The sequence below is a fragment of the Betta splendens genome, chromosome 13, assembly GCF_900634795.4.
Source record: "Betta splendens chromosome 13, fBetSpl5.4, whole genome shotgun sequence".
Taxonomy (NCBI): Eukaryota; Metazoa; Chordata; class Actinopteri; order Anabantiformes; family Osphronemidae; genus Betta; species Betta splendens.
The window spans coordinates 12,303,049-12,317,502 of record NC_040893.2 but is presented as its reverse complement, the minus strand read 5'-3'; the positions used below and the strand labels follow the sequence as shown (position 1 = coordinate 12,317,502).

Below are 14,454 nucleotides of genomic sequence, written 5' to 3'. Positions count from 1 at the left end.
CCGTGTCACGGTGACCGCGAAGCAATTATGGGTCTATTGCCACTTTGAGGCAGACCTCCTCCACTCCCTCCGTCCTGCAGGAGGAGGACGAGTGAGACGGAGAGAGGGCCGAGACGGCAGAAATTACCCCAGAGTTAGGACAGAAGAAGGGAGACGAGCGCCGAGGGGGAAGAATAGATAAAGGCGAACAGGGGAGAGAGTGAGGACGAGAATGGGAGCGAGAAACAATGAGTGTGCAAGAAAAACAAAGACCTGGCGGAACAGAATGTCAGGCTGACATTGCTGAAACAGTTTAAGAGCTCTCCAGAGCCGCAGCCACTGTGCCCTGCCGGCTGCCGCACCGCTCTGAAGGACCCTCAAAGACAACGCTCTCAATATACAATCTGCACACACGCACACACACACACACGCACATGTAAACACACTACACACACTTCTATTATCTATGTGAATAGCTAGCCACACACTCTCAATATACAATCTACACACACACACACACACACACACACACACACACACACACACACACACACACACACAGCTTTTGTCTGTTGATGCTTTTTTGTTTTTTACCCAGCAGCAAAGCTCCCATAGAATACTAATGGATATAGTAATAATAATAATAATAATAATTTATATTATTATTTTTTAATAAGTTTTCTTTTTTCTTCTTCTTTACCTTTTTTCTTCTTCTTTACCTGTGACCAAGTTAAAAGTGGAGGACAAGCAATCAAACCTCTGTGACCTCCATGACAGTGTTATTCTTCTGTGCATAACGTTCATGAAGGCATTTTGCATTTCTGGCATTAAAGAATCCAGACAGGCTTCAAACGTGCGCTTCAGAACACAGCAAACGCTACTGTGAGCAGGCTGTGACCCAATCAGCCAATCAGGAACCTCTCAGCGGGTCGCTCGCTGTGGCGTCACGCGTCGCGGGCCTCGGCGGGAACGAAAGGCTCCGGTGGCAGAGTCGCATGGAGGGCGCATGGAGCGCTTTGCGTGGCCCTTTAGGCGCTGATGGTTTAGACAAGCTCTAGTACTCACTGTGGCCCCTGGGCCAATTCAGGGTCTCTATTAATTAGATCATCACTCATTGATGAAGTTCTTCACTGGTCAGACTTCAATTTGAATGCTGTTGTCCTGCGTGATATCCCCTCCTGCCTGGAGCTACATTAGCTTCACCGCCGCAGTTTGACTGCTACTGTAGGTAGCGCTCCCCTGTGTGTTTTTAATAAATGTAACTTGTTTTTGAACGCCTACATTTAGAAGGTCACAGCAGGACCTCGCCTCATATGCGTGTGTCCCACGGTGCCACGCTCTGATCAGGATTTTTTTATCTGGAGGAGTTCACACGCTCCGCTCTGCTATGTTCAAGCGCTGCTTTAGAGGCCATTCCCATCATCTTCTTGCTCGTTCCTGCAGCCTCCTGCTGTGCACACGTTAGAGTGTCCGTCACGATGAAAACGCACGGACAGCGAGGAGAGCAGGCAGTAGCAATAAATCACAGTTCATGTGAGACACGAAACCACAGCGACAGCTCCACTGTGGTGTAGTGTTTCATAGTTGCCCCTGAGCACAGATTTCTTCACGCTGTCTGTGCTAAACACATCCCTTTTGTCTGCTCTCTCCCCTTTGAAACGGCTTCATTACGTCTCGGTTTTTCGCACATTACTTTTGTGTTCGCTGTGTTCCTCTTTCCACACTCCTTCCGTGTGGATGCTCTGCTCCTCACGGTTGCGGAGCAGGCAGCTTCGTTGGGCGTGGGGTTTCCTGCTCTGCTCCCAGTAACAAAGAGACGGTGAATACAGCACCTGTCTGCCTGTGTCTCCTGTCTTTCCTGTTGCGTTCTTCATGGAAATCTACTGCGTAACAGTCCCTTGGCAACGCGCCTGGCTATTATTGTGTATGCAGGGACATTTTCACAATATATAACAATGTTTTCATCATGTCAGGAAAACTCAAACATGTTTCTGTGTGTGTGTGTGTGTGTGTGTGTACAGCACTGAGGAAGGAGCTGAAGAATTCAAGCGAGGAGGTTCAGAAAATGAGGGAAGATTACGATCGCGTAACTCAGCAGCTGACGTGTTTACAGTAAGTGGTAAAACACGCACACAACACACGCATAGTAGATTGAGCGTGTGTCCAGGTGGATGGCGGCATTCGGAGCATGCTGGGTAAACACTGGTCAAAGGGTTTGGCTCTGTTTTTTTTTTGTTTTTTTTTTTGTTTTTTTCTTTCCAACCCAACAGAACTTTCGGAACAGTCCCACGGGCACCACCCAAACAAGGAAGTGCTCACATTCCGCACACACGTGGTGTTGAGGTGCAGCGTCAGAGGAGCTGAACTGTCAGCACTCGCACCAAGCATTTGGGTTTTAGGAAAATTTCACCCTTTTTGCAGCTTCTGAAATATTTTTGCCTCGTATTCTTTTCAAATGATCGTTAAATGGTGTAAGTTCAATTGACAAATGGCCTATTGTCATTGAGTCATACTGGGCAAAATATAACAGGAAACTAAACCAACCAATGGGCATGAACTGGAAGTGAACAGTACTCGATGAACCAACCAACATAGAGCATGTGACAAATGGGTTCTAGGTGACTGACGTGTGTAGACCGGTCAGGGAACAGGAAGTTACCTCACAAAGGCCAAAACTCTCACATTGTACAAACAACACAAATTGTAAATTGGGAAATGTCCAGTAAATACGTTTTTTTTTTAACTTCTCTTAGTAGCTTCTATACTTTTTTGCAATGGAAGAATCTTTGTTTAGGCTTCAATATTAAGGCTGTTTTGTTGTAAGTCAACTTTTACCTCCATCCATATTCCATCAACAGGTTCTAATTCCCTGAAGAACTACACATTGGTCCGTTTATTCATATTTGTTCGCTGTTTTGCACTTTGCAGTGGCAGCAGTTGTAAATGTTTGCACGCCTCCCCGCACTGTTATTTTAACACGAACAGAGAATGCTTTTAATCTTTTCCTTGACGTCAGTTGCAATATTTGAAAAATCAAGCGCTTCAAATATTTGTGCAGAGTCACAGAGACGTACGGGCAAAAGCTCAAAGTACGTAACACTCACAAACATACGACGGGAGGAACTGTTGCATCTCTCTGGGAATCAAAGCATTAAAGGACTACTTGACCTGACAGACTACAGATGAAGTACCCATTTGCTCACTAATGTTTCCTCCTCCTGCCTCTACTATATAACCTCCTCATCACTCTCTCCTACTCGCTTCCAATTTTTTGTCATAAACCTTGTTATTTGACCTTTACTTTGCTGGCGTTCTCTTCTTTTCAAGGTGCTTTGTGCTTCAGTCACGGTAAAGACCGCATCCTGCAGTGCTCTGGATTCTGAATGTGTGTGCACAATTGTGCTTTTTAAAGAATATTATCCTGTTTAATTGAGGGGCACTTAACACAGCGGTGGTTTCACTGGAGTAAAGCTGCTCCTGTCTGATAATTTGTGACTACTTAACCCAGAAGACGTCAGCTGAAACATTAATTTCTTCATGAATATTTAATCTTCCCTCTGCTCGCCTGTGATGATTTTCTTACGCCTGTACTTCTTTGCATCACACTCTCTCTTTTATTCTAATTAATTTATTTCATCAGCTGAATTTGCCCAGATTCTGATGAGCTAGATCGTTTCATTCTCATTTCATTTTCATCAGTGCACACACACATTAACCAGTGATACTGGTCTGCCTGGAGGTGTGAAACTCATCTTCCTTCATACTGCACGTCTGTGGAATGTGCACATCTGCCTAACTCAGGGATCAGGGCTGAGACAGGGGGATAGAGGGTGTCCAATCACATGTAACCCACGCTGACATATGGACGTAGTATCTTATAAGCGGAGTCAGCCTTAAGCTATGCTGCCTGGTGGTGTGGGTAAGCTTAAATCAGAGGCTGTATTGCATGTGTGTGTACATGTTTGTAGAGTGGTAAACAGGGCTGCACGTCTTACACACGGTGACACTGAAATAAATATATTTTAAATATATTTTTAAGGTCAGAAGATGCATTCACTGAATCAATAACATGAATTGTTGCAGGAAACATACAAGGTAATAAAAGCACACTACGCAAGGTTTTGCATCAAACAGTGTGGAAGTATTGTCATTATATATGTATTAAAATATTTAAAGATCCCAGTGCAGTTTAAATACTAGTGTGTGTTCACGCTCCATCTTATCAGTTCCAGAGCCGAACAATTTGATTGTCTTTCAAGATCCAGTGGCTCAAAGTACCAGCTTGTTTATGTGCAAGATGTGTTGGCATGACAACTCCCTGACCTTTAACCCCTACCTCCATCAGGCATTGGTTTTCCACACCTGTTATGTTTCTATAGCACCAACGTGTTGCCTTGGAAACGCACATACATAAATATTTCAGGGGCGCTGTAAGGACAGTGAGCGGCTGTGGAATGCGTCTGATCCTACCATGTGATCTCATCAGCATGCCAGAGAGACAGTCAAGGGCAGTTTGTTTTGTCACTATTTACACACACACACACACACACACACACACACACACACACACACACACACACACACACACACACACACACACACACACACACACACACACCTGGTTTTCACTTTTAGTTGTGCACCTGACATACAACACCTTCCAATGACCACCGAGCCAAGCCGTAGTAAGTAGGAGCTTTGGCCAGCTGCATTATGACATTTGCCTGAGGGCGCTCTGATAATATCACAAGGACCCCAGAGAGCGTCACAAAGTCCTGTCTGTAACATCTGGGCGATATGTATTTAAAAAGGTGTGGGAACCGTCCTGCTGTGCTCTGATTGGCAGGAGACACTGAGCTCATTCTTTCATCAGAGGACGAACTCGTGGATCCTGCAGCACAGATGCAGGCCAGGTTGAAAGGATGGATTATAGGGAAGGGAGGGATAGATGAAAGACAGGATGGATGCACTGAGCAAGGGAGTGGAGATAAAAGAGTGGCTGATGGAACGAGAGAAGGTCAAGAGGGAAAGAGCAAAGGATTGATGTGATTGATGTGATACAGCTTGTTTTCATAACGGTAACTGCTCACTGCTTATCTGTGCATGTGTGTGCGTGCATGCATTAAGTGTGTGTGTGTGTGTGTGTGTGTGTGTGTGTGTGTGTGTGTGTGTGTGTGTGTGTGTGTGTGTGTGTGTGTGTGTGTGTGTGTGTGTGTGTGTGTGTGTGCATGTATCATGTGTCAATCCCTGTGTTATTGTAGTAACTATTGATCTCAGCGTATCCAAGGACCTTATTCCCCACAAGATCTCACTCCACCATCTGCCTCGGGCGCAGTCGTCAGTTTAACTCATAGGAAATCTGCCCCAGCCCTTTAAGGGGAGAGGAAGTCTCCCTCCTCCTTTTTTTTCTTTTCTTTTTTTAAATTGAAAAGAAATCTCACCCTTCTTGTTTCCCTTTCCGTGTCTGTCCAGGCTCTGATGATACGAGCACATGTCACACAAGTGTCGGTACATTCCTGAGATGCAGGTTCTCCACTCTTATGTGGCGCTGCTGGCATTTGTGGCATCCACCACAGTGCTGGGAGACGCAGCGGGGGTGACGCTGGTACATTGCAATTTTGGTGTCGAGATTCACCACGTTTTGCGACATCTGCCGCCCGTCTGTTCAGACGGGATCAGCGGCGGCGCTCGTTCAGTTCTCCTCCCTCCGACCTGCGGCGGCGCAGCCATGTGTTTGTTCTTCTCCCACTTTATGACGCATTCTTCGACCAGTTGACAGGTTTAATTACGCCCAAATTATCAACATGTCGTTCACAGCGTCTCATTAACCGTTTATAGGCATCTGAAGGCCGTTTCCGTAATTTGAGCGACGTCTGTTGTCAAGCTGTGATTAAGTGGCTGCCCATTCGTGCCAACAACAAACTTATTTCTCAGGAAGACGTCATATTTGTTGATTTGTAATTTATTATTTTACTCTTGCTTAGTTAAACCAATGCAAATATTTACAGATGGAGATAGCAATGTCACACGTTTAAACAACTCAGTTTCATGCAAATTCATAGAATATTACTTTGAAAGGACTCACACACCCACTATTAATGTGTCACCTTCATCATACGTACACTTGCAACCACAAAATGTGCTGTGGAACTCCCTTACTGCACTGTGCACTTGACTTCAGAGCGCTGATCTGTAAAGCATCACCCTCTGGGTTTCTCCTTGTTCATCTTTGTGTGCTCCTTTTTTATTTTAACTGAGCTGACAGAGGATAAAGAGTATTGGAAACAGCAGCTGTGGGTCAGATATCATGTGATCTTGGGACAAGGGACGCGCAGGGTGGACTGTAAAGAACAAATGTAGCGCTGCTGAATGCAGGCGCAGAATGGGACGCGCTGTAAATCACCAGTATCTGTGACAGCACAGGAGGAAAAGGAGGTTAAAAGAGGGAGCAAAGAGCACGAGAGAATGGGGGAGAGAGACAGGGAGGGGAAATGGGATAGAGATGTTTGATGAAAGGTACAAAGAAAGAGAGGCTGATAACTGGTGCCAAACAGCTGCGGGTCTATTACTCTGAGTGTGTGTGTGTGTGTGTGTGTGTGTGTGTGTGTGTGTGTGTGTGTGTGTGTGTGTGTGTGTGTGTGTGTGTGTGACTGACTGGGAACTCAGGCGTGTAAAACCTCTCACTCTGTATCCTCATAGCGTGTGGCTGCAAGGTCACGGGGCTAGACAGCCAGCTACACACACACGCATAAACACATTAACTGATCATGCCGCCAGAGGACGGATTAGGCCGAGAAGCCGCCGGGGTTAGGAGGGCTGTGGCAGAGCCTGTGTGTGTGTGTGTGTGTGTGTGTGTGTGTGTGTGTGTGTGCGTGTGCGTGCACAGGAGGTGGGAGAGCCGCATGCTGAAATGGCACGCAGGAGTAGAACTTAAAGGGCTTTCTGAATTATTCTGTACGGAGCGAGGCCGCAGCTACACGGAAGAAAATCACAATTGCACGCACACAAGACTTAAAATCGCAACGATGAAGTTCCTGAGTCAGAAAATGACTAGAGTGGTTATAGGGAGCTTTCTTAAACTCCTGCAGCTCCCAGAGGGAACATTCATCGCTAGGCGCAGATCGTACATGGAGATTCCAGCGCACGCAACCGTATGGATGTTTTTGTCTTACCTAAGTACTTTTCAGAGACAGTGAATTGTAAAAACATACGTTGTGGCTGGATGTTCTTGTCGTGCCCTGCTGTCAGATACTAGCGCACCTAAGGTGAAATACGTCTCCTTGTGAGAGAGACGGTGACCGTGACAGCCTGTGTTCAACATTCTGACTCAGCAAATGCTTAAAAATAAGATGCCACGCATGTTGTGTCTCCAGGAAGCAGAAGGGCGCGGGTGATGAGAAGCTGTCGCAGCTGGAGCTCTCGGAGGAGGCGCACAGACAGCAACTGCTGCGGTAAACCGAGGTCTACTTCACTCCCATCCCTCCCGTTCCTCCTCACCTTCCTCCCAGAGAGAGGTGGGTGGTGGTGGTGGTGGTGTCGGCGGTGGTGGGGGGGGGTCTGCGCCCGCATCGGCTGAGGACGTCTCAGGCTCGGTCTCGTGTGAGGACGGCGCAACAGATGGAGGCACTTCTCGGTCGGCGCGAAGTTCTCGCACGTGCGCGCTCGTTCAGCTGTACGCGCGCGCGCACGTGCGCCGGGGATATTTGCAGAGGCACTTCTGGTGGAGTGCCCCTCGCTAATACGCAGGCACACACATGCGTGCACACACCCAACCCACATGTGTGCGCCCACAGACAGACATATATACACGGAGCCTCTCATCTCGCTACGTAGGCGTTAGATGGATGTGGGGTGTGTATTTTTTCACATGATATCTATCGGCTGGTATTCTTTTTCTAAGCCACGGGCAGCCTGGTGTGTTCAATTACACTGCTGATTTATTTCCCTTCCCACACAGCAGTCTCTGATCTCACCCTCTAGCTCCTATACAGCTCAACATATGATAGCACTCCACTGGGGGGTGGTGGAGGCTATTTCAGACACTTTCTGACATAGCTCAAGGAAAACGTAATAGGAGACAATAATTCTCCAAAGTGTCCAAAGATTGGAGACCCCATGGGCCCAAAGATAGCGTTTATCTGGCCTTGTTTTCTGCAGACGAATCGATGCGTAGACGCTATCTAGGAGCTGCTGCTTTTAAGCTGATTGGCTTTCCAATCTCTGCAGTTTTACTTTGTTCGAGTAGTTTTCGCCTCAGTTTTGTGAATCTTTAGCTAGTTCCAGCAGAGATGGGGTGAGGTTTTTCGTCCTGTGGATTTTGATGTTCCTTGTCTTTCTTTACCTCCCCCAGATATTCTTATCTTCATTCATTTCTTACCTGATAAAGGAAAAACATCTTTGATACCGTTTCAGACCATTTCTGTCCTCTAAGCTACTTTTCCCAGACAAAACAAGAACCGTAATGAGTATTTGAATTGAAGTTTCTTCTCCTTGGGTTTTTTTTGCGTGTGAAGATAATCTGTATCTTACAATATGGTACTACACGGTATATGTGCTCTTCCTCTTTTCAACAGGTTTAAAGCAGAGTTGGAGGAGAAACATGAGATGTGGTTGTCATGTCAACAAAAGCGTGACGCCATACAGGAGCAGCTGTTGTCATGGCAGCAAAGAGAAGAACAAATGGCACGGAAGTGCTCCTCAGCTGAGCAGGAAGTGATGCAACTGAGGAAAACCCTGGAGAGGCTCCAGGAGAAAACAACAGAGTTGAGCACAGAAAGGTCAGGATGTGACGGCTCTATTGTATTTTATAATGTGATGTTTTTACCCCAGTAAATAGGCCACCGCACAAACTGATCCATAATGAAGAACGAAGTAGAAATAGGAAGAATCAGATCAGTGGTTCGGTCATAATGACTGTCGTGGATTTGAAACCACAAACACAGACTAGTGGCTGTAGAAATTACTTCACAAACAACAGCAAGGACAGGGCAGAGGAACATAATCAAAAACAGTTAAAAAGACGCATTGTGACATGTGAAGCCTAATAAATACAGTTACATACAGTAAAGGCTGAGCCAGGAATCTGTATAGTAAGTAAGTGTAAGTGTGACTTCATGTCATGTATTCCTCTCTTGTGCTACAGTACGAACTAAAAAGCTTTCCGCCATCGTTAGTTTTTGCTCAGTTAATCTTCTTTGTTTCTACATCTTACATTTTTAATATAATGCATTGTGGGATTTTCATCACAGCATTATAACTTGTTTGACATCCTGTAAAAACAAACCAAGGCCCTGAACGAAGGTGATTTCCTACTTGTGTCCATAGAGGAGGCCAGCTCCATGCTGAACGCCATAGGTTACACTTGTGCCCCATAAATTGGCGATGTACACAAATATACAAACCTGACGTGTGTGTTACTGCAGCATGGGCCTCTTTTTCCACATAACGAACGACTCCACATCAGCTACAGGCGGATTCCTACAGAAACACATTCCTCCTCAGCCTCTGACACCAGACAATAAAACTGCTACCCGCTCTAACTTATCATCCAGCAGAGCAGAGCTCAAATTCCTGGACCAGGAGTCTCCACTGGTGACAGACTTACAAGGTTTATGGCTTCACGTGTGCCACACAGGGACAGTGGAACCAACTCTCCCAGTGGATGTGCTCTCAAGCACATTGACTGGCTTGTGACCTCAGGGCACTTTACTCAAGCTGGGTGAACAATACACTTATCTCCTCTGAAACAAAGTTAATGGTCTGAGGAAGCGGTCGGTAAGGAGTGAAATAGATCAATAAGTGATATCTTAAGTGTCATATTTTTGTATTTGCATATACAGCATGATGTGTTTTTTTAATGAGATGGCTCAGCAGCCGTTGTCATGGAGTTTATTCATAGAAGTGGGAATCTTTTTATTGGTCTCGTCTTTATCACCATGTGACGTCTATTACGCTAGTTACACTCTGAACACAGAACCCACCCTCTGCGCTTGATTTAATCAAGAACACATAGACCAGTTTATGCAATACCGTTGCAAATGCCCCAAATTGTTTTCTAAATGTAATAATATTTATAAATGAGGAAATGGATGAGGTTGTCAGGTCACGTGACACTGCAACATCCGCTATGATGGATGTGTTGTCCTGACATTCTGCTGTAAGCACAGTTCTGGAGATGTACTGTATAATGTACTGGCACATTGTGATTGATGGATATTACGGAGTACTGTAGCTGAGCCAGGCTTTAATATACTAAAAATATGGTGTAGATAATAACGTTACAGTGCTTTCTTGTTGCTTCAGTCTCAATCTGACCTTTTCATAATCTAAAATGGTTCACCTATTCTTAACTGTGTGAATTTGATCACATGTCTTTATGTGTTTTCATCATCTAGATAGGAAGAGCAAAAATGACCACATGATATAAGTCAATGTGTTTAGCTTGGATAGTGCCGATGTGGACCTTGATGAAAGCCAGCTGTGAGCTGACAGTGAAAAGCCAGAGCGCAGTAACAAGCAGACAATTGTTTCCCAAAGCCGGGGCAGGACTGGGCCTAACGGGAGGCAGGGAAAAGGGAGAAAATGATTGACAGGAGGGAGGATAGAGAATAGCGCGCGAGGTCACGAGGAGGAGAGGAAGGAAAAACGGAGCGACAGGCGAGAGAGGGTGGGAGGCAGGTGAGGAGGGAGGCTTTGACTGTGGCTGCAGCCGCTACATGGAACGCCTGTCTGTCTCCTGCACGCACACACACACACACACACACACACACACACACACACACACACACACACACACACACACGTAGCATGACAGCTAGCCCTCGTTTCAGTAAAATCACCAAAGTGAGAGAAGTAAGAGAAAAAGTGGCAGAAAGTGAAAGATTGAAAAGTCAAGCGGGGTCATGAGTATCTGTGAGTTCCTCATCCATCTGCTGAATCTGAGAGGACTTGTTTCAAGTGGTTTCAAGCAGCTGTCTTCTCTGCATTTCCCTGTACAGTAAAGCGCTTTATTGCCTTAGGCTCCACTCAGTTAATCCCAGAAAAGAACCCCAAATAAAAGGTCAACAACAAAATAATCATGAACCTCCTTCAGCAATGTTTGCTTCTCTTTTTTTTGTTTGTGTGTTTCTATATTTCCTCCATTTTCTCCTGCTTCTCCAGAGTGGAAACTATTATATCATTCTTGTCTGGGCCTTTACTTTTATTGTGGCTCTTTTTATTCGCTTGTCATAAATCACTGCTGCTGTAAATTCATGTCATATTTTTTTACAGGGCAGCTTTTTCCTGCTTCGAAAACATGAGTGAGAAGATTTTTTTTTAACTTTAACATCTTAATCATCTTTCCAGCTGGGGGTTTATGTCCCTGAAAACTAAGGCTAGAGGATGTGTGAGATGATGTCAGACAGATTCCTGTTGACTGCTGATCTGCATTGTTGACTCATACACAATACGAACTATTTAAGATTGCCCTTGAGCGCCGCGGTAGAGATCGGACATTATTTGCAGCGGAGTCAGTCCTCTTTGTCTGCGTGTGCACAAAAGATCCTATCGGCACGAAGTGGAAAAATGGAATGCGCCTCTTGATGAGGTAGCGGTCCCTCTCTACACACACACACGCACACAGTCACACACCACACTGCTCACTCATCTGTCCTTAAAAGCAGCCTGGCGTGTGAGCAAATGAGAGAGTGCTCCCAGATTTTCCCATCATTCCTCCCTGTAATCCCCCCAGACCTCCTTCTCAGGGCTGAATTTGCACGCTCACGCTCTCCGGGGGGTCACACACACACACACACACACACACACACACAGAAGCGTACATTTCTAAATCATCTCCTGTGCTACCTAGGCGGGGTTCTTTCTTTCATAATCGGAGATCAAACTGAAATTCAGGGATACTCTGCGAGCATCAGCACTTTGTATATAAAAAAGGCTTCAGCTGCAAATGCTGCTAAATCCCACATCAGGTGTTTTCTACCAGCTAAGACTTCACTGCAAAACCCCTGAACAGACAGCATTATAGACACTATATTATCTATGAGAAGGCGTTCCATTCTGGTGACATATGTAACAGCTCCAGGACCTTTATAGCTTATCTCCTCCTTCTGAAACCCATCTTTTACACTTACATCAGCGTTGGGAGTCTGATCCTGGCACCAAACTTGCAACTCTTTGGGATCTTTCATGCATGTGTGTGCATCTATTGTGTGTTCCTCTATCTCTGTGTGTGCGTGTGTGTGTGCTGAGTAGGCTGATGTGATTAGCCAGAGCCAGTGGAGTGAATAATATTGTGTCTGCCCCGAGTAGGAAGAGATGGAATGTAGCTGCTGCTCTTTATTATGCTGTGGATCATCTCCACTAGTATCAGATATAAACAGAGTCCAGAGCGCTGACTGTACACACACAGACATCTGCTCACACAGACACATTACCTCATGCTCACCCACAGATGAACCTCCTAACATACACAAAGCATTGTACAGCTTTTTGATGCATGTGTGTGACTGTGCTGTTTGTGTTTATCTTCATACACCACAGTGTGAAACACTGAAATAACCAAGCCATGTTCATGCGTGTGATAGAAACTGATATTTTTCCCCAAGAATACCCAAACAACAGCAGTATGAACCCTTTATAAGACGGCAATGACCTACTATTCAGTGTGCCGGCGAGTGTTTAAAGCTACATCTCTGATTTCGGTGCTTTGAGTGACTGCCAGTCACTCAGTTCAGACTGCATGAATGGTTTGTAATAAATTGTCAGCTTGTCTCTGCCTGGTCTTATTTATGCCTTTTTACATCTTATCAGCCAGACCAGCTGCCAAAAGGACATATTTGGACAGAATATCAACAAATTGTACCCTCCTTTTTCCATGTTTTCTTATATTTTTTCTTTCTGAGATGTTTATTCTTTCCCAGCCGCCTCCGTAAAACTTTAGATTAAACTTTCACTGCATTCTGTGCATTCTTTTGTTGGTGTGCAGCTTTTTGTGGACTTGGAGCTGGAGCGGACTGTGTCTGTGTGTCTCAGCGCCTCTGTGTCACATGGCAGCTTTCTGAACATAGACATCTTCATGTGCTGATGTTGATCTCTGATGCCTAATCTGTTTCCTAACATCACAGAGGATGTTTGAAGTGTCATGAGACATTCCCTTATGGACAATACATTCTTGTCATTACAAAATAAGACACTTGAATGAATCAAAGGTCTCAGTAGTTTCTGATTTCAGTGTGTGTTCCTGTCTATCTGTCTGTTTGTCTTTACAGAGAGGGACTGTTAGAGTCTCACAGGCGAGAGCTGATCAAAATAGAGGAAGACTTTGGGCAGCAAATGGCATCAAAGGTAATTTATCCCACTAACATCAGTCCTATTACTACAAATTATACAATAAACTCAGTTATAAGAACAATTAAAGAAACGCTGGCAGGGATGCCCTCAGGCTGTTTGTAGGACTCATAGATTGCATCATGGTCTGTGTTTTATTTCATGGATCAGTACTGGCCACGGGGGCTGTTGTTGGGCCTAATACATTCCATGATGTGTTTGCCAAAAACGTCCCATTGAGTTTCTTCAGAACAGTGGAATCACACAGAACCATTAGTGGCTCTCACTGAGTTCATACTGTGATTGTTATCAGTCTATAAACAGGCCTCCGCTCCCTCACATCTCCTCGCGTCTGTTCATGTGCCGTGAGCTGGGAAGCTTCTGTACCTCTTTGCTCAGGACTAGTCCTGCCAAGCAGTTGGTCGGTTCCGCTGGAATATTTTTTGCTTTGGCTGTGAAGAAAAATACATACATACACTTTAGTGGGCACTTTTTGTTCCGTTCATGGCACTCTGCAGATGACCATGTTTTTAACCTTATTAAAATCATTGCATATGGTTATTTTATTAAATATGTACAATAAAGGCACATAAATGAAACCATTTCACATACATTTGTGTAGCTGTAGTGTGTTACAGTAAGCAGACATGTAGTACAGCATGCCTTGTCACTGTACAGAGGAGTTCACTAGAGAGGATCCTGTCACACGCAATGTGGATAAGATTATGAGGCTCTGAGACCACCCATGTTTTATGCTACATAAACTAAATACTCACGCAGCCAATCTGTCTTTTGTTAGTCAAACAGTGTGGGAGAGTCTTTTGCACCTCCTGACCGCCTTGAGGTAAATCAATGGGGTTCAAGTGAAGAACAAATCGAAGCAGAAAGAGGACAGCATTAAAGTCTCACAGAAATGTGAGACTTTAATGCTGATGTATTTCAATCCCCTGACAGTCGCTGATTTATATTTAGATATATAAGGTTCATGAATAACATTGTTTGGGCTGCAGTTATTTTCAGAGGTTCTATGTTTAGTGTTTGTTTGAACTCCACACGTTGTTTGAAATGCGTGATGCTGGTGTTACTGTTACTACAGTGTAATTTAAGCTTTGTCTGAGCTCTGTGCTTTACGGGACACGTATATTATTTTCT

At 45.0% G+C, this 14,454-nt stretch overlaps 1 protein-coding gene across 8 annotated transcripts in view; it reads left to right on the top strand.

Annotated features, from left to right (window-relative positions):
- lekr1 (leucine, glutamate and lysine rich 1) overlaps positions 1–14,454 on the top strand; it is a 53,268-nt gene that overhangs the window by 30,519 nt on the left and 8,295 nt on the right. For 6 of the 8 annotated variants that reach the window (XM_029170758.3, XM_029170755.3, XM_055514238.1 and 3 more), the window contains 4 exons: positions 2,001–2,091; positions 7,353–7,430; positions 8,553–8,756; positions 13,245–13,320. In XM_029170758.3, coding sequence (XP_029026591.1) covers positions 2,001–2,091; positions 7,353–7,430; positions 8,553–8,756; positions 13,245–13,320 — 449 coding nt within the window. The remainder of the gene's footprint in view (positions 1–2,000; positions 2,092–7,352; positions 7,431–8,552; positions 8,757–13,244; positions 13,321–14,454) is intronic. The other 2 variants (XM_029170759.3, XM_029170760.3) reach the window with 2 other exon arrangements.